The 27,630-nt window shown below is 39.4% G+C and overlaps 1 protein-coding gene across 1 annotated transcript in view; it reads left to right on the forward strand.

Moving 5' to 3' along the window:
* Positions 1-27,630, forward strand: part of SLC25A21 (solute carrier family 25 member 21) — a 490,980-nt gene that overhangs the window by 445,943 nt on the left and 17,407 nt on the right. The window contains exon 7 of the mRNA XM_029952757.1: positions 14,896-15,060. Coding sequence (XP_029808617.1) covers positions 14,896-15,060 — 165 coding nt within the window. The remainder of the gene's footprint in view (positions 1-14,895; positions 15,061-27,630) is intronic.

The raw sequence follows: 27,630 nt of genomic DNA on the forward strand, positions 1-27,630 counted from the left end.
TAATTTAACTATGCTTGACCTTCTGTGGGGAGCAAAGTAATCACAGCTTTGTCATGCTCTGGTTTGGTTCAGTGGGTGTAAAAACATGTTCAAATAAAATCGAGATAGACCCAAATTTCCCCCCATCCTTCAAACTAAACCCAATCAAAGTGTTCTGGTTTGTAGTCTCTTCGGCTTAGGACAAGGCTTGCCTGAGGATTTCTCTATCAGAGACGGTTTGCATATCCAGTCTTGCCAAAAGTGTGACTTTGTAGCTTGTTGTCCTTATAGGACCTTTCTCCTCTCTAACTGGGTGCATCATTTTTTAATCTATATATTTATAAGAACTAGAAGTCCCCTGTCAATTGTGCTAAGCCAAGTGGTGTTTGGTTGGCATGCTCTCTGCAAGCTTGGAAAATGTGAATTTCTCCCCAGGAGCAAAATCTTGTATGAATTGTTTCCCAGTTTTTCTCTCCACTTTGAAATCTACTTCAAAGTTATTATTTGGCTAACGGGTTGTTTTCCTTCCCTTGAGGTCTATAGGATTTGCCTCTGATGTGTGGATGGGGCACAGGTTTTCCTCCTCATTTTTATCTACATTACATACGAACATAATCATTCACACCCCCAAATATGAAACTAATGCTTCAGTGAATTGCAAAAGCCTGTTTCCCCCTCTATTTAGTCTTTAAAGATGTTCAACCCAAGAAAGGAATAATTAGTCTTCTACCTTTATGATATGATTATAACTTTAAGGCTCAAGGAACAGATGGCAAATGTGTTATTGATGGCAGAATCTTTAAAGATAGGGATTTTTAAAAAATCAGTGCAGGGTTTGATACTGGTTTTGGATAATACCACTAACTTTCTCCTGAGAACTTAGTAATCTAATGGAAACCAATCAGATCATATATGATATCACAAAGCTTAGTGATTATTTTCTCCATAGGCAATTAACAGATGTTTAAACTTAGTTACATTATGTAGAGTCAATATAAAGTAAATAGAAGGACCATTTTTTGAGATTATCTCTTTCTTGAAAGAGGGAAGTTGAGTTAGAGAATGAGCGTGTGGCTCTGTTGACGGATAGTGTGAGAAGCCAGCCTCAAGGGCATGTCAACATTCATGATGACGTACTGAGTTAAGTTCAAATTTTTCCTGCATTACTATGTGAAACACTGCCTGGAAACTGTTCAGTACATAAATTATTTCTTTCTAGTCTGTGATTCTTGTGGGCAGAAAAGTGAATTATGTATAGGAATCCATTTCTATAGTTACCTTTCAACAATCCCTAAAGCAGCAGCCAAGTTGTCTCTCTACTATCGTTTACAGAAAATAGACTTCAGTCTTCCATTCAGCTGTGCCAGGAACTTAGATTTTTGCTTTCAGAATTGAGACTTTGAAGTAATGATAATAGCTACCATTTACAGAACATCTACTAGATGCCAGATACTGTGTAAGATGCCTTACATGTTTTTTTCCTTTATTTGATTTTTTGAGTTTATATGATTTTGTAAATTGTAAAAGTATTACATTGGTTTTTTTCCTACAAATCAAGTAATACAAAGCTATGAAAAGACAAATAGTGGTGTCTGGGTGGCTCGGTTGGTTAGGTGTCTGCCTCTTGATTTCGTCTCAGGTCATGATCTTGTGGTTTGTGGGTTCGAGTCTGCATTGGGCTCCGTGCTAAACAGCATGGAGCCTGCTTGGGATTCTGTCTCCCTCTCTCTCTGCCCCTACCCCCCCCACCCCATCCACATACACGCACACATTCTCTCTCTCAAAAATAAACATTTAAAAAAGAAAAAATAGTTTATAATTTCCACCAACACTCCCCTCTAAGCCCAGTGCTTTGGTAACTGCTATGTATTCTGCCACTTTTTCCAATGCCCACTCACACACTCTTGGTATTTCAAATTCTCCCATTACCCCTATAAGGATGGTGGCTTTATCTCTATTTTATAGATAGGGAAAATAAAGCTTAATGAAATTAGTAGCTCTAAGGGAAAATTAAGCTTAATGAAATTAGTAGGTCTAAGGAACTGAACATTAACATAGAGTTCTCTTTCTAGTCAACCACACTGCATTTATTGGGATAAAGGAATGAGGGTAATTATGAAACTTAAGGGAAAGTCAAAATTGTTTCTGGAACCAGCAAAAAGCAAAGGCTCCTTCTGTGTTGCCAGTCTTTGAGTGGTCACCACTGTGGCCACAGCACAGTCACCGTCCCTCCTGCTCTGCCGACAGTGCAGGGTCAAAGCACAATGTCAGCATCTCACCACCCAGAAAGCCCTATGTTCCTTCAGGGATGTTTTTTGGGCAGCAACTTAGTATTGATGTAGCTTTGTGGCTTAGCATCTAGGAAAGTTTGTTTATGGCAAATTGTTATCCCCTCACAGATTATTTAAAAATAGACCCATTCTCGAGGCACCTAGGTGACTCAGTCGATTAAGCATCTGGCTTCGGCTCAGGTTTGAGCCCTGCATCAGGCTCTGTGCTGACAGCTCAGAGCCTGGAGTCTGCTTCAGGTTCTGTCTCCCTCTCTCTCTCTCTGACCCTTGCCTGCTCGCGCTGTCTGTGTCTCTCAAAAATAAATAAAAAACATTAAAAAAAATAGACCCATTCATCAAACATAAACTCTAGCTAGAGACTATAATTATATTTTGAGTGTCTTTTTGTCCATAATCCTGCCTTATTAAAATAAACTATAATGATAAATTAGCAAAATATCTCAGCTAAAGAAATGTGTAAATATGGAATCTTGAGACTAATTCCTCTTCTTTCACTTATATTTTTGTTCTCAAAAAACCGGGATATTTTTTTTCTTTTCAAAGTTATCAAAATGCTTCAAAACTTTATTTGAAAAACCTCAGTGATCTTCTATCTCCTGAAGAACCAGGGTATTCTCCCACCTAAATGCAGCAACTGAGTCTCCTCTTTTTTAACAAAGCAGGATTTTTCTGAAGGGCCAGATATGGACACTCACTCCATTGTGTAAAGGTCTCCTCTGGTTTGCTTTCCAGCCATGTGATGAAATTCAGTGCAACACCCTCTTCCAATGGCTCCAAAATACAACAAAATTCACCTTGCCCTAGGAAGCAGGTAAAGGAACGCATGTGGAGCGTGCTATTTTTTGACACGGTTGTGCCTACAGCTTTTTTCTGGCTTTAGAGATGGGAGAGATTCATTGACACACACACCCCATGTTTGTACCTATTGGCTGTACTCTGATACCTATTTACCCAGAGAACAATGTCTTCTGCCTACACTTCAGTCTGTGATCTCACAAGCTAATCAGAGCCAGCTATGGTCAGTAGTTGGATGGAAGAGCTCCAGAAAAAATAGCTCAGGCTGCCATAAATCGTCTCAGTGATTTGTTGGTAATACTGGACTCTCAGTGAGTAAGGAATGTGTCCCGGAGTGATGCCTGGGAGCATTGTGTAGGCAAAGAAACGTCTCTTTAATTAAGCCTCTTAAGAACTTTTAAAACAGAAATTTGATTCCATATTTCATAACTGTTGTGGAATATTCTCATGGGCAGATACAAAAATTTCTCAGCATATCTCTTCAAATAAAAATCAAAGCAAAAATAATTTGTTTCTAGAATATGAGCAAAGTGCTGCACTTGCCATTTAGCACAGCACATGGCACCTTCTAGGCACACAACAGGAATTTGTTCAATAAATGAATGTATGAAAGAACAGAGATTTTCCCAGAATTAGCAGTTGACAATAGCTGAAGTGAAATTGAAAGATTTTGAGTTACATCAAATGGAAATACTCTGGCAGGTACCAGCAAACTGAAGATTTCTATAAAGTAGTGTGGAGAGTAGTGTGATATCACAGTATTAGCCATATTCCAATCCACTTATTCTTCCCTGCTTGCATTTGGGTGCAGTCAATGAAAAGTACTTCTAGGAAAGTTATAATGCAATTCAGCTCACAAACTGGTAACTAAATATGAAAATTGCAGTGAATCTAAGTGTTGGAAGGAAACTGAGCTGGTGGGTGACCTGCTGGGTTGGATATTACTGGAGTCATTTGGCTGATGATGCCAGTCAGTCACCATTTTGTTTTGAAATGGAGGCCCAGTAATCAAATAAGTTTAGTAAAATTCCTTGTGTTTACAGAGGTCTAGTCAAAATGATTCTATATTTTCCTATTTAAGCATCCCAGTGGAAGTCATGTTTTGCCTTTCTAATTAAATATTTGCTTATATATGTGTGACACAATGTGGCTGAATAAAGCAAAAAGCACACTCCTACTTTAATGGGAACAATCCTTAGTTAATTTACCTTCAAAATAAGGAAAATATACCTGCTCCCCACCTTACAAGATTGAGAAAAGCAATCAGATATGTTAGGATGGCAAAACCAAGTGTCTGAGTGGCCTTAGTTTGAGCACTGGCACTATGTCTGTGATCTTGAGCAAGTAACTCAACCTTAGTTTCCCCATCAGTCAGATGGGAATAATGATACCTATCTCACATACTTGTTGAGAGGATTAAATAATGTGATATATATAAAGTGCTAAATGTCTGTGTTAGTGGTTAACATTGATGAGCACTTACTGTGTTCCATGTACGTGATAACACAGATGAATGTGCTCTCCAGGCTGTAAGCTGGGGCGGGGAGAGGCACAGCTGGTGACTTTTTCATTCCCAACCTTTGCTCCCATGTGGCCTTGCTCCTGTAGCCCACAGACTTATCCAGTGGTGAACTCTTACCAAGGATGTTAACTTTGAAGGATAGGGAAGAGGCCATTTTATAGGATCCACGGCTCTACAGAGGAAAGTCCCTGGGGTGAGCAGGATCCCTGGATGATGTCCAGCCCAAGGGCTAGATTTGGTTAGGCCTCTGAGGAAGTAGACCTTTTCACCTTGCATTCTGGATCCATTTCTGGACACATTTCTTGTGACAAATCGTAAGAGTCCAAGAGTCTGGGAAAAGGAAAGGACAGACAGAAGGAATGAAAAAGAAGCTAGTTTTGTATGCCTCTCCTCTCCCTCAAATCAGCCTCTGCCTTTTTAATGTCATTGCCTTCAGCCAACAAAGAAATTATCTGTTATTTTATTATTAGAACTATTTTTATTAACACCATAATTATTATCGTTATTTTTTTAAACTGAGAATTATTTTTTCTTTAATAGTTTATTGTCAAGTTGGCTTTCATATAACACCCAGTGCTCATCCCAATAAGTGCCCTCCTCCATGCCTATCACCCCTTTCCCCTCCTCCCCCTTCCCCATAAACCTGCAGTTTGCTCTCAGTATTTAAGAGTTCTTATGATTTGCCTCCGTCCCTCTCCTTAACTATCTTTTCCCCTTTCCCCTTCCCCATAGTCCTCTGTTAAGTTTCTCTTGTTTCACATATGAGTAAAAACATATGGTATCTGTCCTTCTCTGCCTGACTTATTTCACTTAACATTAGCATAACACCCTCCAGTTCCTTCCATCCACATTGCTGCAAATGGCCAGATTTCATTCCTTCTCATTGCCATGTAGTATTCCACGTATTTATAAACCACATCTTCTTGATCCACTCATCAGGTGATGGACATTTCGGTTCTTTCCATGTTTTGGCTATTGTTGAAAGTGCTGCTATGAATGTTGGGGTACATGTGCCCCTATGCATCAGCACTTCTGTATCCCTTGGGTAAATTTCTAGCAGTGCTATTGCTGGGTCCTAGGAGACTTCTGTTGTTAATTTTTTGAGAAAACTCCACACTGTTTTCCAGAGTGGCTGCACCAGTTTACATTCCCACCAAGAGTGTAGGAGGATGCCCATTTCTCCACATTCTTACCAGCATGAATAATCTGATTTGTACATTTTAGCCACTTGGACGAGCATGAGGTGGTATCTCAGTGTGGTTTTGATTTGTATTTCCCTGATTATGAGTGATTATTTCATGTGTCTGTTGGCCATCTGGATGTCCTCTTTGGAGAAGTGTCTGTTCATGACTTCTGCCATTTCTTCACTGGATTATTTGTTTTTTGGTATGTGGAGTTTGTGAGTTCCTTATAGATTTTGGATATTAGGCCTTTATCTGATATGTCATTTGCAGCTATCTTTTCCTATTCTGTTGGTTGCCTATTAGTTTTCTTGATTGTTTCCTTTGCAGTGCAGAAGCTTTTTATCTTGATGAGGTCCTAATAGTTCAGTTTTGCTCTTGATTCCCTTGCCTTTAGGGATGTATTGGGTAGGAAATTGCTGAGGCTGAGGTCAAGGAGGTTGTCTCCTGCTTTCTCCTTTAGGGTTTTGATCATTTCCTGTTCATATTCAGGTCCTTCATCCATTTTGAGTTTATTTTTGTGTATGGTGTAAGAAAGTGGTCTAATTTCATTCTTTTGCATGTTTCTGTCCAGTTTCCCTAGCAACATGTGTTAATAGGCTGTCTTATTTCCATTGGATACTCTTTCCTGCTTTATCAAAGATTAATTGGCCATACATTTGTGGGCCCAGTTCTGGGTACTCTCTTCTATTCCATTGATCTATGTGTCTGTTTTTGTGCCAATTCCGTACTGTCTTGATGATGACAGCTTTGTAGTAGAGGCTAAAATCTCGGATTGTGATGCCCCCTGTTTTGGTTGTCTTCTTCAATATTACTTTGACTATTTGGGGTCTTTGGGGATTCCATACAAATATTAGGATAGTTTGTTCTAGCTTTGAGAAGAACGCTGGTGCAATTTTGATGGGGATTGTATTGAATGTGTAGATTGCTTTGGGTAATATTGACATTTCAACAAAATTTTTTTTTCCAATCCATGAGCATAAAATGTTTTTCCACTTCTTTGTGTCCTCTTCAATTTCCTTCATAAATTTTCTATAGTTTCATCATACTGATCTTTTACATCTTTGGTTAGGTTTATTCCTAGGTATTTTATGGTTTTTTGTGCAATTGTGAGTGGGATCAGTTTCTTGATTTCTTTCTATTGCTTCATCATTGGTGTATAAAAATGCAACTGGTTTCTGTACATTGATTTTGTACCCTGCGACTTTGCTGAATTCATGGGTCAGTTCTAGAAGGCTTCTGGTGGAGTCGGTCAGGTTTCCCATATAGAGTATCATGTCATCTATGGAAGGTGAAAGTTTGACTTCATCTTTGCTAATTCTGATGCTTTTTATTGCCTTTTGTTGTCTGATTGCTGATGTTAGAACTTCCAGCACTGTGTTAAACAACACTGGTGAGAGTGGACATTCCTGATGTGTTCCTATTCTAAGAGGGAACGCTCTCAATTTTTCTCCATTGAGGATAATATTAGCTGTGTGCTTTTCATAAATGGCTTTTATGATGTTTAAGTTCCTTTATTAAGAAAGGATGCTGTATTTTGTCAAATGTTTTTTCTGCATCTATTGACAGGATCATATGATTTTTATCTTTTTTGTTGTTGTTGTTAATGTGATGGCTCACATTGATGAATTTGCAAATATTGAACCAGCCCTGTAACCCCGGAATGAATCCCACTTGACCATAGTGGATAATTCTTCTTATATGCTGTTGAATTGGATTTGCTAGTATCTTGCTGAGGATTTTTTCATCCATATTCATCAGGGATATTGAGCTGTAGTTAGCTTTTTTCACTGGGTCTCTGTCTGGTTTGGGAATCAAGTGATGCTGGCTTCATAGAATGAGGGTATTAACTCTGACTTAAATGTCTGGTAGAGTTCCCCAAGGAAGCCATCTGGCCCTGGGCTCTTGTTCTTTGGGAGGTTTTTGATAACTGATTAGATTTCTTCACTGGTTATGGGTCTGTTCAGATTTTTTTACCTCTTCCTATTTGATTTCTGGTAGTGAGTGTTTGTCTAGAAATTTTCCATTTCTTTTAGGTTGTCCAGTTTGTTGGCATATAATTTTTCATAGTATTCCCTGATAATTGCTTGTATTTCTGAAGGATTGGTTGTAATAAATTCATTTTCACTTGTGATTTTGTCTATTGGGTGCTCTCTGTTTTCTTTCTGAGAAGTCTGGCCAAAGGTTTATCAGTTTTGCTTATTTTCTCAAAAAACCAACTCTTGGTTGCATTAATCTGTTCAACTGGGTTTTTTTTTTTTTTACTCTATATTGTTTATTTCTGCCCTGATCTTTTATTATTTCTCTCTGCTGGGTTTGGGTGCTCTTGCTGCTCTGCTTCTAGTTCCTTTAGGTGCTCTGTTGGATTTTGTATTTGTGCTTTTTCTAGTTTCTTGAAATAGGCCTGGAGTGCAATGTACTTTCCTCTTAGGACTGTCTTTGCTGCATCCCAAAGAGTTTGGATTGTTGTATTTTCATTTTCATTTGTTTCCATATATTTTTAAATTTCTTTGCCTGGTTGACCCATTCATTCTTTAGTAAGGTGGTCTTTAACCTCCATGTTTTTGGAGATTTTCCAGACTTTTTCCTGTGACTGATTTCAAATTTCATAGGATTGTGATCTGAAAGTGTGCATGGTATGATTACAATTCTTTTATACTTATTGAGGGCTGCTTTATGACTCAGTATGTGATCTGTCTTGGAGAATGTACCATGTGCACTTGAGAAGAAAGTGAATTCCATAGCCTCAGGATGTAGAGTTCTAAATATATCTGTCAGATCCATCTGGTCCAATGTGTCATTCAGGTACATTGTTTCTTTAGTTATTTTCTGTCTAGTTGATCTATCCATTGCTATAAGTGGAGTAATAAATTAGCACATTATTATCAATGAGACTGTTTCTGTTTGTGATTAATTGTTTTATGTATTTGGGTGCTTCTGAATTCGGTGAGTAGATGTTTATAATTGTTAGCTCTTCCTGATGGAGAGACCCTGTAATTATTATATAATGCTCTTCTTCATCTCTTGTTACTGCCTTCACTTTAAAGTCCAGTTTGTCCAATATAAGTATGGCTACTCCAGCTTTCTTTTGATTTCCAGTAGCATTACAGAAATTTCTCTCCTTCCCCTTCCTTTCAATCTGAAGGTATCCTCAATTCTAAAAGGAGTCTCTTGTAGACAGCAAATAGATGGTCTCTTGTTTTTATTAATCCATTCCGATACCCTGTGTCTTTTGATTAGAGCATTTGGTCCATTTACATTTATGTTATTGAAAAATATGGGTTTAGAGTCCTTGTGTTCTCTGTAGGATTCACACTTGTAGTGATGTCTCTGGTACTTTGTCTTCCTTGCCACATTTCCCTCATAGAGGCTCCCTCAGGTTTTCTTGTAGGACTGTTTTAGTGGTGATGAATTCCTTCAGTTTTTGATTATTTGGGAAAACTTTTACCTCTCCTTCTATTCTGAATGACAGGCTTGCTGGACAAAGGATTCTTGGCTGCATATTTTTTCTGTTCATAACATTGAAGATTTCCTGCCTTTCTGACCTGCCAAGTTTAGTAGATAGGTCTGCAACTACTCTGATAGGTCTCCCTTTGTATGTTAGTTCCCTTTTATCTCTAGCTGCTTTCAGAATTCCCTCTTTATCCTTATATTTTGCCAGTTTCACTATGATATGTCATGCAGAAGATCAATTCAAGTTACATCTGAGGAGAGTTCTCTGTGCCTCTTGGATTTCAATGTCTGTTTCCTTTCCCAGATTGGAGAAGTTCTTGGTTATAATTTATTCAAGTACCCCTATAGCCCTTTTTTTCCCTCTTCTTTTTATGGAATTCCTATGATACAGATACTGTGCCATTAGATTGCATCACTCAGTTCTCAAATTCTCCTTTTGTGCTCCTAGATCAGTTTCTTTTTCTCAAGTTCCTCTTTTTCTATAATTGTGTCTTCTAATTCATTTATTCTTCGTTCTGCCTCTTCAATCCATGCAGTGGCCACCTCCATTTTATTATGCACCTTATTTATAGCATTTTTAAAATTCATCACAAGTATTTTTAAGGTCCATAATCTTTGTAGCAATAGTGTCTCTGATGTCTTCCATGCCTTTTTCAATCCCAGCGATTAATTTTATGGCAATTGTTCTAAATTATTGGTCAGTTATGTTGCTTATATCTGTTTTGATAGCTGTCACTTCTTTAGAGTGAATTTCTTTAAAGAAGAGTTCTTCCATTTCATCATTCTGGCAAGTTTTCTGTCTCTTGTAAGTTTAAAAGCTTGTTACGCACTCTGCACCTGAAAGTACTGCTATATTAAAGGAGGCTCATAGACTGTCCAGGGTCTATCTGTTCAGGAGGTGTTCTTTTAATGGTGTCCCTTGGTCTCTCTTGTTAAGACTTTGGTTATTTTATTTCCCTACTCGTAGTGATATTTGGGACTCTCCACCATGTGTACTTTGGCTTGTTTCCTGAGGTAGCCCTGGAAAGAAAGACAGACAAACAGGGAACAAAAGCATGCAAACGCACAAACAAATCAAACAAGCAAACCAAAAGGAAAACAAAAAAACAGAAAAATAAAAATGACAAAAGACAAAGGACAGTCTAAAAGCATAAAACCAGGAATCCTAGCTACAAATTAAGAGCAGGGTACTGATGGAAGAGCATATACAAGGAGAGAAATGAACAGGGGTGGGGGGAAAGAGGAGTTGAACATTGACCAGGCAGAGAGACTAAAAGGCTTAATCCAGATAGAGAAAAAGGAGAATACAGCAAGAGGTGAGGAGGAAAAAAAAAATGAAGATAATGTTACCCAGAGAAACTATATAGTCTGATTATTTCAGAAAGAGAGAAAGGAAGGTAATGATGGAGATAGAACATGCATCAAGTTGCCTGTTTAAGGAAACCTATAACCAGAATACCTGGTCCAGATGAGGAGAGAGATAAGAATGGGTTAAAGGAGAATATATATGAATAGGAAGAATTGATCTAGAGTCAGTCCCTGCATCGCGTCAGTGCTGATCTTGGGGGAGGGGCTGTTTCTGTATCCAGGCTCTGGTAACAAAGCAGCTCTGCAGCGCAGATGGGCGTGGTTTGGTGTAGGCAGGTCTTGCCTCCACTGTGGGTCCCTCGCCCTGCCTTGGTGGTTGCGGGGAGAAAAATGGCCAACCCCCCAGTCCCTTCTCGAACCAGGCATTGCAAAACACTTTATGGGGTATGATCTCTCCTTGCCACAGGCGCAGCCAAGATGGGCCATGTTCTATGTCCTGTGCCCAGCCTCATTTCCAGATCTTCTTCCGTGTGCATTAATAATACTGCCTGAAATGTAATCCCTCAAGCCAGGGCACTTGCAACCTGGTTCCTTCTAAATCCCACTGCAACTGCGATCCATTGGCACCCAGCCCAAAGAAACCTCAGCAGTTAGAGATAGGATCTCTCTCCAAAAGCCCTGCGGTTAGAGATGAGATGATACTATCCCTCTCTGTCCTGGGCCACATGTTTTCTCTTTTCCAGGGACCATTCTAAGGTTCCCTAGCTGTTCTTTTTCTTCTTTTTGTCTCTCTGCAGAGGGGACTCCCTCCCCTCTGTGCTTCCATGTCTCGGCCCCTTTTTATCTTCCCCAGTTTGCAATCACGCACCTATAAAGACTGTCTTCTTAGTGGACTCCGATCCGTCTCTTTTTGCCTCCCAGACTTTTGCGGTTCAGAGTCCTTTGGCTTTAGTCCTTCTTTGTTAGAGAGATGCAGGCAGGAAGTACAGAACTCCCTATTTCTCTGCCATCTTGCTACAACTTGTCAATTACCATTATTATTAATAGCTAATACGTAGTGAATGTTTATATAGGAAAAATGCATTGACATATTTATCATCACAGTAATCCAATGGGGAAGATTCTCTTCTATTATTCTATTATTATTCTTAGTTTAAGGATGAGTAAAGTGAAGATAAGTCAGAGCAGATAAAATCCTTGCCCAAGCTATCAAGTGGGATTGCTAAGACTCAAATCTGGAGCTATCTGTCTCCAACCCATTATTTCTATCTACTATGCTACTCTCTGATTTACTTAATGATTCACAACTAGAGTTCAGACTCAACAAGGCACTTGAGTTTATTTTTTTTAAGTAGTTTATTGTCAAATTAGTTTCCATACAACACCCAGTGCTCTTCCCCACAAGTGCCCTCCTCCATCACCACCACCTCTTTTCCCCCCTCCCCCTTCAGCCCTCAGTTTATTTTCAGTTTCAGTAGTCTCTCAAGTTTTGCGTCCCTCTCTCTCCCCAACTCTCTTTTCTACACACACACACACACACACACACACACACACACACACACACACACCACAATCTTCTTGATCCACACCTCAGGTGATGGACATTTAGGCTCTTTCCATGCTTTGCCTATTGTTGACAGTGCTGCTATGAACATTGGGGTACATGTGCTCCTATGCATCAGCACTTCTGTATCCCTTGAGTAAATCTCCAGCAGTGCTATTGCTGGGTCATAGGGGAGTACTATGGATAGTTTTTTTTGAGGAAACTTCACACTGTTTTCCAGAGCAACTGCACCAGTTTACATTCCCACCAACAGTGTAAGAGGGTGCCCATCTCTCCACACCCTCACCAGCATCTATAGTCTCTTGATTTGTTCATTTTAGCCACTCTGACTAGTGTGAGGTGGTATCTCAGTGTGGCTTTGATTTGTGTTTCCCTGATGATGAGTGATGTTGAGCATCGTTTCATGTGCCTGTAGGCCATCTGGATGTCCTCTTTGGAGAAGTGTCTGTTTATGTCTTCTGGCCATTTCTTCACTGGGTTATTTGTTTGTTGGGCATGGAGTTTGGTGAGTTCCTTGTAGATTTTGGATACTAGCCCTTTATCTGATATGTCATTTGCAACTATCTTTTTCCATTATGTCGGTTGCCTATTAGTTTTCTTGATTATTTCCTTTATGATGCAAAAGCTTTTTATCTTGATGAGGTCCCAAGAGTTCAGTTTTGCTTTCATTTCCCTTGCCTTTGGGGATGTGTCAAGTAGGAAATTGCTGCAGTGGAGGTCAAGGAAGTTGTTTCCTACTTTCTCCTCGAGGGTTTTAATGGTTTCCTGTCTCATATTCAGGTCTTTCAGCCATTTTGAGTTTATTTTTGTGTATGGTGTCAGAAAGTGGTCTAATTTCATTCTTCTGCATGTTGCTGTCCATTTCTCCTAGCACCACCTGCTAAAGAGGCAGTCTTTTTTCCATCAGATACTCTTTCCTGCTTTGTCAAAAATTAATGGGCCGTACATTTGTGGGCCCAGTTCTGGGTTCTCTATTCTATTCCATTGGTCTATGTGTCTGTTTTTGCAGGCACTTGAGTTTAAACTCTGCCCCCTGGCTGCCTTCCTCAGAGCAGGAGAGCAGAGCCTACATGGTTTGCTCAACATTTCCAGAGTCTTTCCAACAGAAATGAATTTCTGCTCAACTTGTCCTCAAGTCTGTTTTGAAAACCAAAATAAATAATTTGTGTTGACAGTCAATGTGCCACAACACACAAAAAAGTCCCATTTTGTAAAACAGAGAGTGAACTTTAACCTTCTGAGAACTTTTGGTTTTCCTATATGAAAAGTTCATTATTTTTAAGATGCATTCTCATGTGGGGTTTTTTTTTTTCATGTTGCAAAAAAGGTTTTCTTAAGCTTAATACAATTTATTGTATTGTACAAAATGAAAAGATGAAGTTGAGTGTAGTGTTCTAGTGAGGAGCTTGTTTTAATTTTTTAATGTTTATTTGGCGGGGGGTGGGGGGGGTGGGCGGGGTGGCAGAGAGAAAGAGAGAGAAAGAAAGAGACCCAGAATCGGAATCAGGCTCCAGGCTCTGAGCTGCCAGCACAGAGCGTGACGCGGGGCTTGAACTCAGCAGCCATGATATCATGACCTGAGTTGAAGTCAGATGCTTAACCAACTGAGCCACCCAGGCACCCCTGTAGTTAGGAGTTTTAAAAACATTTATCAGCAAAAACTATAGGACTTACTATATAAACAAGCTCATTTAAGTATAGCATGCTAATTACATAGCTATAAATACAAGTTGGATGAAAAGCCTTGACTGGGTTTGTTCTCTGTTCTGATACAACTTTAACTGCACGTGATAAGAAACCCCTTATTCAGAAAGCACATCAGACTGCCGTGAGTGCTCCAGCAACCTGCTCCAGCTTCTGCGTGTTGGAGAAAAAAAAGAGTGTCACCTCAGTGCTTGCCTTATGTGGGGGGGAGTAAAAATTTAAATGCTGAACATTTTTCTCTATTTACTATGCAGTCAAAATTTAACAAGGAGAGAGATCCTTTGTACTGTACCTCCAAAAGGAAGCAATGATTCAACTTTTTTAAAAAGCCCACGTGAACTGTTATTGTAAAGAATTATAAACCTCAAGGCAAACTACAGTGAGCTTGGTAGCATGTTCCAAAAGTAGCCCACTGGAGTCCAGCAGTCAGGGTATTTTAGGGTTGGGTAATCAATCAGAAGGCTAGAAGGAAGTAAATTAAAGGTCACTCACTCCTCCCAGCACTACTGCCTCATCATTTATCACAGTGACTGATATCCACTGATTGCGCACCCTCTTGAGGAAGTCTACAAACAACTGCAGTCTCCCTGCCCGAATTCTAACCTGGTGCCACTCTAAACTATTGAGGCAATGGAATTAAGACCAATTGTTACATTCACTTTAGAAAAACATAATTAGAAACGTAAATATGCTGGATTCAAGAACCAAATAGAAATTCCTTTTGGATTATGCACAGTTATGGATTACCAGTTTATCTATGTGGCTAATCCCCTCCATTACTTTGGATAATCCAGAATTGGATACAGCTATTTACATGTCGGTAGTGATGATAGGTATTACATGACATTAGTTTCACTAATTCCAACAAAGATGTGGGAGTTTTTTTTGCCAGAAATCTCTCCTTTCAGACCTGTATGCATGCAATTTTGTTTACTTTTTGGGCTTCCTAATTTTAGAAGCATGGATCTAGGCATGATTACGCATGTTGGAGAAAAACGAGCACCTAATAATTCTGGCTTGAAGGGAAGCTAAACGGTAATTTACTCTATTTCACGGTCTCAAAGATGATCTTTCTGGCTTTCCTCCTCTCTTCTGCAGCAGCCATCCACAATGAGTTATGCAAGACACATCATTAAGAAGGAAGGCTTGGGACTCCAGGGCCTCAACAAAGGATTTACAGCAACTTTGGGACGTCATGGCGTTTTCAACATGGTTTATTTTGGCTTCTACTACAATGTCAAAAACATTGTTCCTGTCAATAAGGTAACTATTTAATAGATTAAAATCCTGGAGAAAAATCATCAGTGATGATAGCTCCATTTGTAAGCTGTTTATCATGTTCTAGACACTTAGATCTAATTTGATCCTGACATTAATCTTACTCCTAGGCTCTTGTTATCCCTATTTCGGAATTGGAAACTGAGGCTTAGAAAAATCAAGTAAGTTGTTAGGTAGTTAATAGTTAATGGGAACGTCTAGAAACTGTGTTACCATGTAATTTTTATCTAAGAAGTGTGACCTTCTCAAGAAAGTTGAAATTTTCATATTCTACTTAAATTTTGAGCTCTGGGGAAAATTATCAGCCTTAAATTTAAATTTTATCTAGATATTCATTTTTAAATTCACCTAAGTTAGGGTAAGCAGTAAACCAACTCTTCAAGGATTATTCGCTTTCATGCAAAATAATGGTAATTATATATATGGTAATTATATATATATAATTAAACATATGTATATGTTTAATGGTAATTTACAGATGCTAGCAGCCTTTTAACTTCTTCAAGATAGAAGTAGCACGTGATGTGCTTTAAACCCAGCATCTTTTCAGCCGTTACAGCACAATTTTTTGCTTGCATCGAAGATTTCAATCCTGGAAGCACCCACTGGGGACAATTTTTCACATGCAGAAAATTTCCCACAGGGGTTCAAATTTTTATTTTGCTTAGTACAAAAGTATAGATGGACTTTTATAAACCATAACTATTTCTAATATGGCTACCACTAGACTCTTCAGTAAAGTTGATTTCACCTATCCTTGCCCAGCTAGCGCCCATATTCTAGGCCAAGAATTAAGTGGCAGCTGAATCCAAAGGATGTTCCACATTTACCATCTGTTGGTATTACCTCATTCACTAGCCAAAGTTGTTAACCACATTTTACTGTATTTGGAAATCTCATTTATTTATTTATTTTCACTTTTTTCAATGCTTTTTTATTTTTAAAAAAGAGAGACACACACATACAGAGCATGAGCAGGGGAGGGGCAGAGAGAGGGAGACAGAATCCAAAACAGATTCGAGGCGCTGAGCTGTCAGCACAGAGCCTGAAATGGGGCTCAAACCTACATTCTCAAGATCATGACCTGAGCCAGAGTCAGATACTTAACCGACTGAGCCACCCACGCACCCCAGAAATCTCATTTATTGAGTAGAAGCTTATGTTTTGTTGGCCTGAAATCTGTGCTTGACCACAGTATATAGACAGCCTTCCCCCACTGATTGACAATTCTGACTCCAGGGGGCCTCAGAGTGCTCCTTCTGTGAAGAAATCCAGAAATAGAATGCAGTAAATATTTTGGTCCTGAATGACATGAAGGAGTCCAATGCTTAATACACTGAGATTCTTTTTAGCAGGAATGGACTCAACAACTTGTGGTTCCCTGGACAAAATGAAAATGTAGTACCCTTGTTCAAAAATTAAGCATTTCAAGACCAAATAGTAAGGCAGTAAAACCAAGCTCTTCTGTGTGTAGGCCCTGGCTAATTGCACAAGTCACAAACGCATGAAGTTGACTCTGTTTTTTAGACTCTGAGATGAGTAATCCATACAACATGGGAGACGTGTCCATCTCCAACTATCCAAAGGCTTGAAACAGACAAATCACACACAATGAAACAAATTATATGAATTATTATATATTTTATTACATATATTTGGGCATGTATTATAATTCATGTAGTATTATAAAATGAATTTGGCTGTATTTAAGAAAGAATTCACAAAGATTTATATGTGGTCATATGTTAATAATGCTCCTAAGAAATCCCCAGATGTAAACATCCCTCTACAGTTAATCAGTGCACTTAAGTTATTAAGTATTCTGCATTATATAAACACAGAGCTTAAATACTCATTATTTAAAAATATATCATGGTGTCTTGAAACTATGAAAAGCACTCATTTATCTTTCCAGTTTGCGGGGGTCAGATCATACCGGCTCTTATAGGCCACACTAAAGATTCTTCCCTTTATCTGGAGAGCATTGGGAAGCTAACAAAAGATTTTAAACAGAGGAATTACCTAATCACTCTGGCTGCCAAGTGGAGAGTGCATGCAGTGGAGGTGGTGAGGAGGTGCAGGGTATAACTTGGAAATCCTTTCCAAGTGAGATGCTGGAGCCTTGGACTGTGTTGTTCATGGTAGAGACAAGGAGAAATGGACATTTCTGAGAAATCTTCAGAAGGCAAAATCTATTGGATATGATAATGGAGTCCATGAATGCGCATTGAAAAGAAAGGGGTGGTTAGAGATGATTCCTAGGTTTTTGGCTTAAGCAACTGAAAGGATGTTGGTGCCATTTACTGAGAAAGAAAACCACTGAAAGAGAAGCAAGTTAATGGGAGAATATTATGGGCTCAGCCTGGAAACTGAATTTAACTGCACTTGGAACGAAAGTGCGGATGTTAAGTCGGGGATTGGATGTGGGTCCTGGAGCTTCAGAGGAGAGATCTGAGTTGGAGATACACTCTTTGAAGTTATCATAAACCTGGGCAAGTGCGCCTTTACTGGGTGAAAGATCTTGAGCCAATCACTTCACTGCTCTGAGCTTCAATTGTTTGTGTGTGTGTGTGTGTGTGTGTGTGTGTGTGTGTGTGTAATTTATATATTGATAAGCTAAGATGGTTTTTTTCTACCTGACGTTATTTGAAGAATTAAGATAAGTGGTATGTGAAGTTGTTTCTAAATTTTAAGGTGTCCACGAAGTATTAGGTGTGGTGGTGCTGACGACACAATCAGGGAAGGAGAGAGGTGGTGAGGCGTTGGTGGAAACAGTGAGCACGTAGAACCCCATGAAGAATTTTTCCTCAGGACTGTTCCTTTTGCACTTAAATGAACACTGTGTTGGGTTTGCTAGTTTTTTGGGTGGTGGGTGTTTTTTTGTTTTTTTGTGTTTTGTTTTGTTTTGTTTTTTTGCCTAGAACAAAGTCATTGATTTTATGTGTTCTGTAATCTAAGCCTGATTCAAAACTGGGAAACCGGTATTCTTTAAATTTAAACCATAATAAATCAATCCTTTGTGAAGGAGAAGGTATGATAATCATTAAAACATGTTGAAGAACGTCATCAAGTTGTTAACCATGAAGAGGAGGTGGTGTTCCTTGAAGGCTTTATTCCGTCTTTGCTGTGGGCTGTCTCCAGCCATACATTTTGGACGATTTGTTTACAGGACTATTATTTCCGTTCCCTCACGCAGCAATTGGTTATTCTGTTGTTCCGAGCGAATCTGAGATTTCACCAATCCTGACCAGCATGAAGTAATTTTAGATTTTTCTTTAACGTATTTTTTTAAATCCGTAAATTATCTTGCAGCATTTTCTGTTTTCAAAGTATTTTACTTTAAAAGAAACTGTTCATAATGATATTTCTGGGGAGTGGAAATGAGTGTGTGTGTGTGTGTGTGTGTGTGTGTGTGTGTGTGTGTGTGTGTGTGAGAGAGAGAGGGAGAGAGGGAGAGGGAGAGAGGGGGAGAGGGAGAGAGGGGGAGAGGGGGAGAGGGAGAGGGAGAGTGAAGGAGAGGGAGGGAGAGGGAGAGTGAGAGAGAGACAGAGAGGGAGAGAGACAGAGAGACACACGGGGAGAGAGAGAAAGCAAGAGTGAAGGGACAGTACTTTTTCTTTATACCATTCTGAGCTGTTGGAAACCTCCACGATACGTATGTATTAATTTTATAATAAAGAAATCAGTGAAAAGTTCAAGTCTCATAAAATAGAATAGCTAGTTAGCTTTTTCACATTTTATTCAACTCTAAGGCTATGTATAGAGGTAAAATAAGAACTTTAAACAGTGAGCCTAGAGAACTCAGGTCAGATACCCACCCCCGTAAGTTTTTAACCCTTCAGATTGGTGATCTCTATTAGATTTGTTTTTCAAGTTATCACAGAAATATCCTGACCTTCTGTGCCATTTCATACTATGAAAACCATTTCTGAAGACTCCATAATTTTCTGTGATCCTCATCATAGTAACTGTCATTTTCAGATAAGAAAACCAAGTGAAGTTATGGCCCAGAGCTGGAAGTTACTGAAGTAATTTATCTGAAGTTATACAGCAAGGGGGAGGGAAAGAACCAGAGGCTAGAACCCTTTCCACTACACCATACAATGCTTTAAGTCTACCTTTAAAAAAAAAAAATACTTATTTTGGGGAGAGCACAGCCAGGGGAGGGGCAGAGAGAGGATCTGAAGTGGGCTCAACACTGACAGTCTGATACTAGTGAGCCCGATGTGGGGCTGGAACTCATGACCACGAGATCATGACCTGAGCCAAAGTCAAACTCTCAACTGACTGAGCCACCCAGGCGCCCTATCTGTACCTTTTTACCTTGTATTTTGTCACATGTAAATCACCACTTACAGATGATAACTGAAATTTAGATAGGTGAAAGAGCTAGGATAATATAACCAAATTCCTCTTCGGTCTCATTCAGTCTGATAACTTGGCCCTCTCTTCTTATAATCTTAGTCTGTAATCTACAGAAACAAAGAATTAGAGAAGTCACAGCTTATGAAAGAACTGGGCATTAGCAGTTTGAAAATGTTGCCCTGGGTTATAATCTTTCAGATTTATATTTAGAATCTAACTGTTCTTATGGTGGATAGGTATATACAATAGAGAAAAGACTGCTTTGGATATTAACTGACCATGGAACTCATTTAATGGAGGCATTCATTTACATCTTGCAGTAAATGGAATGGAATGTCAGTATAAAGAATTATCCTTTCTCTCCAGAAAGAGGCATCACTTCTCAAAGTAAAGCCCACTGGAAGCAGGTATTGATTAACTTAAATGCTGACATCTTTTTCAAATATCCATGGGAGTAAGCTTTCATTGCAAAAAGAATTTCTTCCATTCCCATTCCAAGGTAGGGATATTCAAAGCATATTATTTGTGATGTTGACACAGAAATGAGAATCATAAGATTAAAATATATCTCTTTAATAACTCTGTCCTCTAGTTTCATATTTACTGCTTTTGAAATGTTTCCATAAGTAAAATAATAATAGCAGAAATCACTGTCTAAGGCTCATGGCTGTCAACAGTATTAAACTGTGCTTTCGGGTTGCATCCTAATTAAGCATGTTTGCAAGTTATTTTGCCAAAAACAATAGAGCTTTTGTGTTGAATTTTGCCATGATATAAATTACATGTGTGGGTTAGAAATATTCTGGGAGAGAACAATTTTTCAAATGTTCAATTTTTCTTACTTAATAAACCATTTAGACCTGTCCCTATGGTCATCTTACTACAGACAGCATTAAGTCAAACATATTTTATTTTCTCCTAAAGTAATATTTTTAAAAGATTGCCTTTTGGAAATGCAAACATTTTTCTTTTTCTTTTGATTTTTTTAATGTTTTCTTTGTTTTGTAAATTCTGTAGAAAGTCTGAGGGTGGTGTCTGACGCACCTCCGTTTATCAGAAGAAATGTGGAAATGTGTTAGTTGCGTGATTTAAAGCTATATCCTTCCCTAAGGTGTGCGCTAAGCTGAATGAAAAATGCACCTTTGGGTTCAAGTGGAGAGCTTAGGCAGAGCTGTTTGTATTTTGGAAAGAAGAATCTCAGTAGAATTAGATCATAGTAGGATTTAATTTATGGCCATTTATTTTTCTGATCCTCTCTTACTTGATCATTAGTCTTACCAATCATCCGGTAATGGGAAGGGCAAGAGCATTAAAGTTTCATTAAGAACAACTCTCCTTTCTGGTAACCACTGGGGCAAAACTACAAGTATATGTTATCTATAAAATTCCAGGATATGCGACAAGATTCTGTGTTAAAAAGCAGTACCTTTCATTGGCAGTTTTCACAGACTCCCCCGGGTGTGTGTGCTGGGGAGAAGGAAGACATGGGGGAGGGCGGAGAGAAGGGGGCAAGGATTCAGACACTTTCTTAAATAAACTTTAAGTCAAAAATTTCCAGGCAGGCACCACCCAAGTGGATGGAAATGTGGTATAAGTAGCCTTAGATTCTCGGTGGGTTCCTTCTATTCATTCATTCCAAAAACACTCATGGCACACCTACGATGTGCCGGGCACCATCTCACTAAGTGTCAGCACTGCCCCTGCCTTAGGTTCGCAGTCTATGAGAGGGGACAGACAATAAAGAAGTTGTTACACAAGGAACTGGATAGTGACAGTCATGATGAGTGCCATGGAGGACAACTATCAAGCTGTAGGAATTTAAAAACCGGGATCCCAATGTAGACCGATTGCGGGGTAGGGCAAGGAGATAGGAATGGCCTTCCTTCAAAAACGATGTTTAGGTTGAGGCTCACAGGGGAGGATTAGCCAAGATGAAGAGGATTAGCAGAGACCAGATACTTAATCACAGAGAAGAGGATATGTGACTGCTCTGAGGCGAAGAGAGGCTTGAGGAACCAGGGAGAAGACAAAGAATGAGGATAAGCTGGTATACGGTGAACCGAGGGGGATGGGGCCATGCTGGCTGCACAGGGCATCTGGTCCACAATGTTAGGTATGTATAAGTCCCTTGATGCCTCGTACATGATTTAACTCAGGGGGTATGTCGAACAAATATATTACAAAAGTAGAACTAAATGGGCATGGGAAAGTGTCGTTTATAGAAGCAGTCCAGAAGTAGAATCTCATGAAATAAGCTCTGTCCCAAGCTGCCTTCTTGGTCATATGCTTACCTCCATATCAAAGCATCTCAATGTCCTTGCCCTGACCTCTCAACCCTTTAGAATTTTGTTTTGGAAACCTGGTTTGTTAGTTTTCCTTGGGGTCAGTGCCTTTATTGAGGCAAGGAATAAAGAGAGCACACCAAAATGGAAAAATCTTACTGTGTTCCCAAGGAAATATATTAATATGTTCCTGCATTTCATATGATAATACTCAATGATACAATTCACTCAGTATTATCTGCCCATGTAAATATTGAAAGAGAGGTATTTAAGGAGAGGGTGTGTGTGTGTGTGTGTGTGTGTGTGTGTGTGTGTGTGTGTGTGTGTAGGTAGGTATATATACATGTATATGAAATAAGTGATAACTGTTATGCTTAAACCCTAACCCATTTTGACATTGTGTGTGTTTTATAATTTGAACTAAGTGGGTAATACATTTAAAATTATTTTACATTTCACAACACTTTAAGAAACAGCTAGCTTGGGGAAAACAGGAATTTTCATGGCTATTTTCTGAATGGCTACATTTAGATGCTGAGCTTTTAACAAGACTTTGATTTCATTCCAAAGCCCAGAGCCCTGCAAGGATAGGATCTTGGGAATACTCTACATTCCTTAAAGAATGCCTATCAATTAAACCATCTCATTTTAGTTAGTGACCTTCTGTGGAGTGAGGAGCTAGCATTTCCCCAAACTATCTCACACAAAGAGAAAACAAACACTGTGATAGATTCTTCTGATAGCTACGAAGTGGAAACAACTGTATCTTTTAATTAAACTTCAATGGCAGGTATTTTCATTGCAGGACAAAACAGCATGATGCCATGACATCAGGGCAAAAAATGCTTTTGTCAAAGTTCATAAACAGAACCACAGAAGAGAGCCAGTATTAGAGAAGATGAAAGATAGAGACCGCAAGCTGACTTGACTCCTAATTGACTTGGACCCACTGAAACTAACAAAAACTAAAATGCAAATTTCTTCATAAAAATAATAAAGGGCAGTTTGTTCTCACTCAAGCTGCCTCCTCATTCAGTTTCCAGGAGGCAACTACGATTTCAACTCCCCACATCATTTTCATGATGGCCATTGCCAGCTGTGGGTCAGGCAGCGCTGAGCCGCTGTTATTTGCCTTGCAGTTGCTACCGGGTGCTTAACCAGTGTGCATGTATATGTGCTGCCTTTGTAATTTGCTTCTGAGACCTTAGTTCTTTGCGTATGATGTCCATATAGAGGAGGGAGAAAACATTTGTTAAACACCGAAGATGTGGCAGGCCTGGTATACATACAAAATGAATATGACCTGGCACAGTCTGTTCCCTTGAGAGGCTTTGAAGGACTCTTCCCAGAGAATGTCAGGGTTCGGTGCCCATCTCCACTAGATCCGCCAGAGACTGAACCCAGGCCATCTGACCCCCGAGTCCATACTTGTAACTGTTGTACCAAACTTCTTCAAGGTATGGATAGATGAGCCTTTACGTTTTTCTTCTTCAGGATATATCCGCATTTCCTCAACTTTTCTTCAAGTGACATCATGAGTTTTGGTCCTCTCTCTGGTCTGTGTCCCCAGCCATAGAGGCATCAGATTTGTCAATGTCAGTGTCAAAACTGAACATAATACAACAGTTGTCAGAGGATCAGTTCAGAGGACAGTAGTCTCGACCCTTCCTGTGATCTGAACACGTGCCTTTGTTTTTTCATTTAAATTCAGGCTAGTTGGGGGCACCTGGGTGGCTCAATCAGTTGAGTGTCTGACTTTGGCTCAGGTCATGATCTCATGGTTTGTGAGTTTGAGTCCCACATCGGACTCTGTGCTGACCGCTCAGAACCTGGAGCCTGCTTCAAATTCTGTGTCTCCCTTTCTCACTCTGTCCCTCCCCTACCCATGCTCGCTCGTGCGTGCGTTCTCTCTCTCTCTCTCTCAAAAATATTTACAAAAAATAAATTCAAGCTAGTTAAAATATAGTGTAGTCTTGATTTCAGGAGTAGAACCCAGTGATTCTTCTCCTGCATGTGACACCCAGTGCTCATCCCAGGAAATACCCTCCTTAATGCCCCTCACTCCTTTAGCCCCTTCAGCAATCCTGTTTGTCCTCTGTATTTAAGAGTCTCTTATGGTTTACCTCCCTCTGTTTTTTATCTTCTTTTTCCTTCCCTTCCCCTATATTCATCTGTTGTGTCTCTCAAATTCTGCATGAGTGAAATCATATGAAAGCTGTCTTTCTCGGACTTATTTTGCCTAGCATCATACACTCTAGTCCCATCCACGGTGTTGCAAATGGCAAGATTTCATTCTTTTTCATCACCGAGGAGTAGTCCAGTGTGTGTGTGTGTGTGTGTGTGTGTGTGTGTGTGTGTGTGTACTTACCACATCTTCTTAATGCAGCCAAAGATTGTACAAAGATGAATTCTTGAGATATTTGTTGGGGTGGAATAGACAGAGAACGGTATTGGTTTTACATCAAGATGTTGGTATGTGTAAAACTGTGGTCAGTTAAAATCCCCAGAGAACGTGAACCGCAGTCAAGTCCAGTCTCCCCTTGAACTTGTACGGTTTGTATTCACTATGCTTAAATGTAATCCTGTGAGTTCAGTCCAGTGCTGGTGATGATAAATTTTAATATTGAGGCCTCGACTGTTGTTCTAGCTTCGCCTCCTACCCTGTGTAATCAGCAGATCCAAGAGCAGACCTTCCCTGTCTTCGCGCAGGTTCATCCAGCCCCTCATCAGGCTGTCGTGGGGACACGTCTTTCACAGATAAGGGCTCCCCAGCTGTACTTTTCATCCATCCTCCCTCCATTCAGTGTCTTCTTACTCAGGATAACGTGGAAGACTTTTTCAAGTAATGTTCTAAAATCAAAGTGTGCAGAGTGATTTAAAAGTAAACTTTCAAAAATGTATTACTAGACCAAGTTGTCTGCAGTTTCTTCATGTGAGAATCCACACAAACTTCCTGTTGATATCTCCTCTTTCTTGGTAGCCTTGAGGAAATGAAAGATGGCATCACAACTACCCCGTTCAACTATTGATGGCGATGTGCTATGAAGGGGGTAAAGTGAATTAAAGTATAGAATGTGTGGTGTTAGCACAGACTGACCGTTTGTAAAATGATGGAGGTAACTGAGGGAGCCTATTAAAATTGGTCTTGGCCACATGTTTATATATAATCTAACTACTAATAGATTTATTAAAATGTTCCATTCTTTTTGAATCACCCCGTTGTCATCCTAACATTCTCCCCATCAAACAATTTACTACCTACTGAGGGGAAAAGAAAGCAGAATAAAAGTGTTCTATCAGGAAGTAATTTGTGGGGCAACCGGGTGGCAAGTCAGTTGAGTGTCGGACTTTGGCTCAGGTCATGATCTTGTGGTTTGTGAGTTCGAGCCCTGCATTGGGCTCACTGCTGTCAGTGCAGAACCTGCTTCAGATCCTCTGTCCCCCTCTCTCCTGCCCCTCCTCTGTTCTTTCTCTCTCTCTCTCAAAAATAAACTTAAAAAAAAAACAGTAATTTGTGGTACCCTGACAATCATGTGACTCTTTGTAGGACTGCTATATTGTCTTTAATTGTCTTGACCAAAGCAGTTTACAGCAATCACTTTCAGTCACTTCTCAACAATTATTTTAGTTCATCAAATGGCAAACCTATTTTAGCAATTTTTGACAAGCGACAGTAAATCCAATCTAGCATCACCCAAGGCCAATCCTGGAGAGTGCGCCACTAAGTGTTTATCGAAGATTGTCGAAGGTAGTAGCCAGTGTGTACTGAATTCATGCGAGGTCAGAGCCAGTCAGAGAGGATCTCAGATGTAGTGTGATGCCAGGAGGAATTAAAGGAGGTAACTGTAGGGAGCAAAGGAAATTTAATTTGGACTGACATGAGGTAGGAAGATTCTAAGACTAGACTTTAAGGTGTATATTCATGCTGAGCTCCTTAAGTGAAAAGCCCACTGCACTCCGTTCAACCTTGCCTTGCGGGGAGCAGCAGGCTTCCTGGTTAGTCTCTCTTCCCACTCCTAGTCCTCACTAGCTAACAGATCTTGCTTCCCGCATCTTCCTTACCCCCTCCTTCTGGAATGTCTCTGTGTGGAATGTCTTCTTAAAGACGCCAGACCCTAATCACAAAGTTCTGTGAGATGGGCAAAGGTTCTCTGTTTACCAAGCTAGCAGCCAGCTGGCCAGTCACTAAGCAAGGCATCAAAGCCCATGCCAGGGAAGGTAAAAGGAGAGGCACATGCTTCTTTTGATCAAGACATTTTGCCTCTCTGCATATTAACTTCTTAAGTGCCATTGCCTTACATTGCTAGTCCTGTCTTCAGCTGTGGATATAATGTTTGGATTAGATGGTTAAGTTAGTCACAAATAGGTAGTATGTTGATCGTTAACTATTTCAAGTCGTATGATCTCATTTCTGATGATGTACCTTTTGTTGAATTTTTAAAGGTTACAGAACATCATGACCACCAACGTTTTGGGATCACTTATCAGTGTTTCTTGTTAAGCTGTGGAGAGTCTATAAATAATATGTCCTGTCAGGGAAACTCATTGATCTTCCTAAAGAGAGATCGGTAAACACATCTCTTTCAGCTCTGCACTCACACAAAATGGCAGTGTGACGGAAGCAGGCAGAGAGTTATAAGAGACCTGGTATCAATTCCCAGTGCTGGTACTTACTCGTTAGCCCTGCTCTTTGGCAAGTTAGACCTTTCCTCTGTCTCAGTTTTCCCATTTGTGAAATGAAATGTTAACATCAGCCTTAAAATGTTTGCAGGGGGATTAAGTCATTTTTTAAACTAGGAATATTGGATCTTGTATTGCTATCACAAATAAGGTTAATGCATGTAACATACATTAGCATTCCAGGCTACTTAGCTTCAGTTTAAAGTACTGTATTTTATAAGAAAAATTGGAACATACTTAGAAGAAAAGAATAAAACTCATCTGTAGATGGGGAAATAATGTATACTACTTATAAATAAATATTTCAAAGGAACTGTTTTTAAGAATGAGGAAGAAAAGGTTATTTCAATAACAGTTTTTAAATCATGATGAATTACATCAAGAATGGTGACAGTTGATTACCCTTGAAATTGAGCAAAAAATTGGGAGTAAAATAGTTTAGGCTGATGCATGAGGAATGTGGGTTAGAAACACAGGAAGTTTCCTGATTGATGACAGTTGGAACAAATTTTAGAAGTAAGTTGGAAATTTTTAATAAGACAGGTTTTTCATCAACATTAATATCCATTTGCATAATTAAGGTGTGATCCATCCTAAATATTTTACTTGGGCTAAGTGATATATTTTTCCCTCAAGTTTTTTAAAATTTTTATTATGATAAAAACACTTAACATGAGATGTTCCCTCAGCACGTTTTAAGTGCATACGTAGTACGTTTTTGTCACCTATGGGTATAATGTGATAAAGCAGATCTCTAGAGCTTATTCTCTTGCTTAACTGAAACTTGATTAGTGACTCCCCATCTCCCTGCCCCCAAGCCCCTGGCAACCACCATTCCATTCTTTGATTCTACTAATTTGACAATTGTACGTGCCTCATATAAGTGGAGTCAAGAAGTAATTGTCTTTCTGTGATTGGCTCACTTTACTTGACATTCAGTTTCCTCAACTTTCATCCATGTTGTCAAATATCGCAGTTTTCTTCTTTTTAAAGTCAAATGATGTTTCATGGTATGAATATGCCACTTTCCTTTATCTGTCTTTCTGTCAACGGATATTTAGGTTGTTTCCATATCTTGGTTATTGTGAATAGTATTGCAATGAGCATAAGAGTGCTAAGATCTCTTTGAGACCTCATTTCAATTCTTTTGGATAAATACCCAGAAGTTGAATTGCTAGATCATAATTTTGGAGGCCCTCCATACTGTTTCGCAGAGTAGTTACACCAC

This window comes from Suricata suricatta, chromosome 9 (assembly GCF_006229205.1).
Source record: "Suricata suricatta isolate VVHF042 chromosome 9, meerkat_22Aug2017_6uvM2_HiC, whole genome shotgun sequence".
NCBI lineage: Eukaryota > Metazoa > Chordata > Mammalia > Carnivora > Herpestidae > Suricata > Suricata suricatta.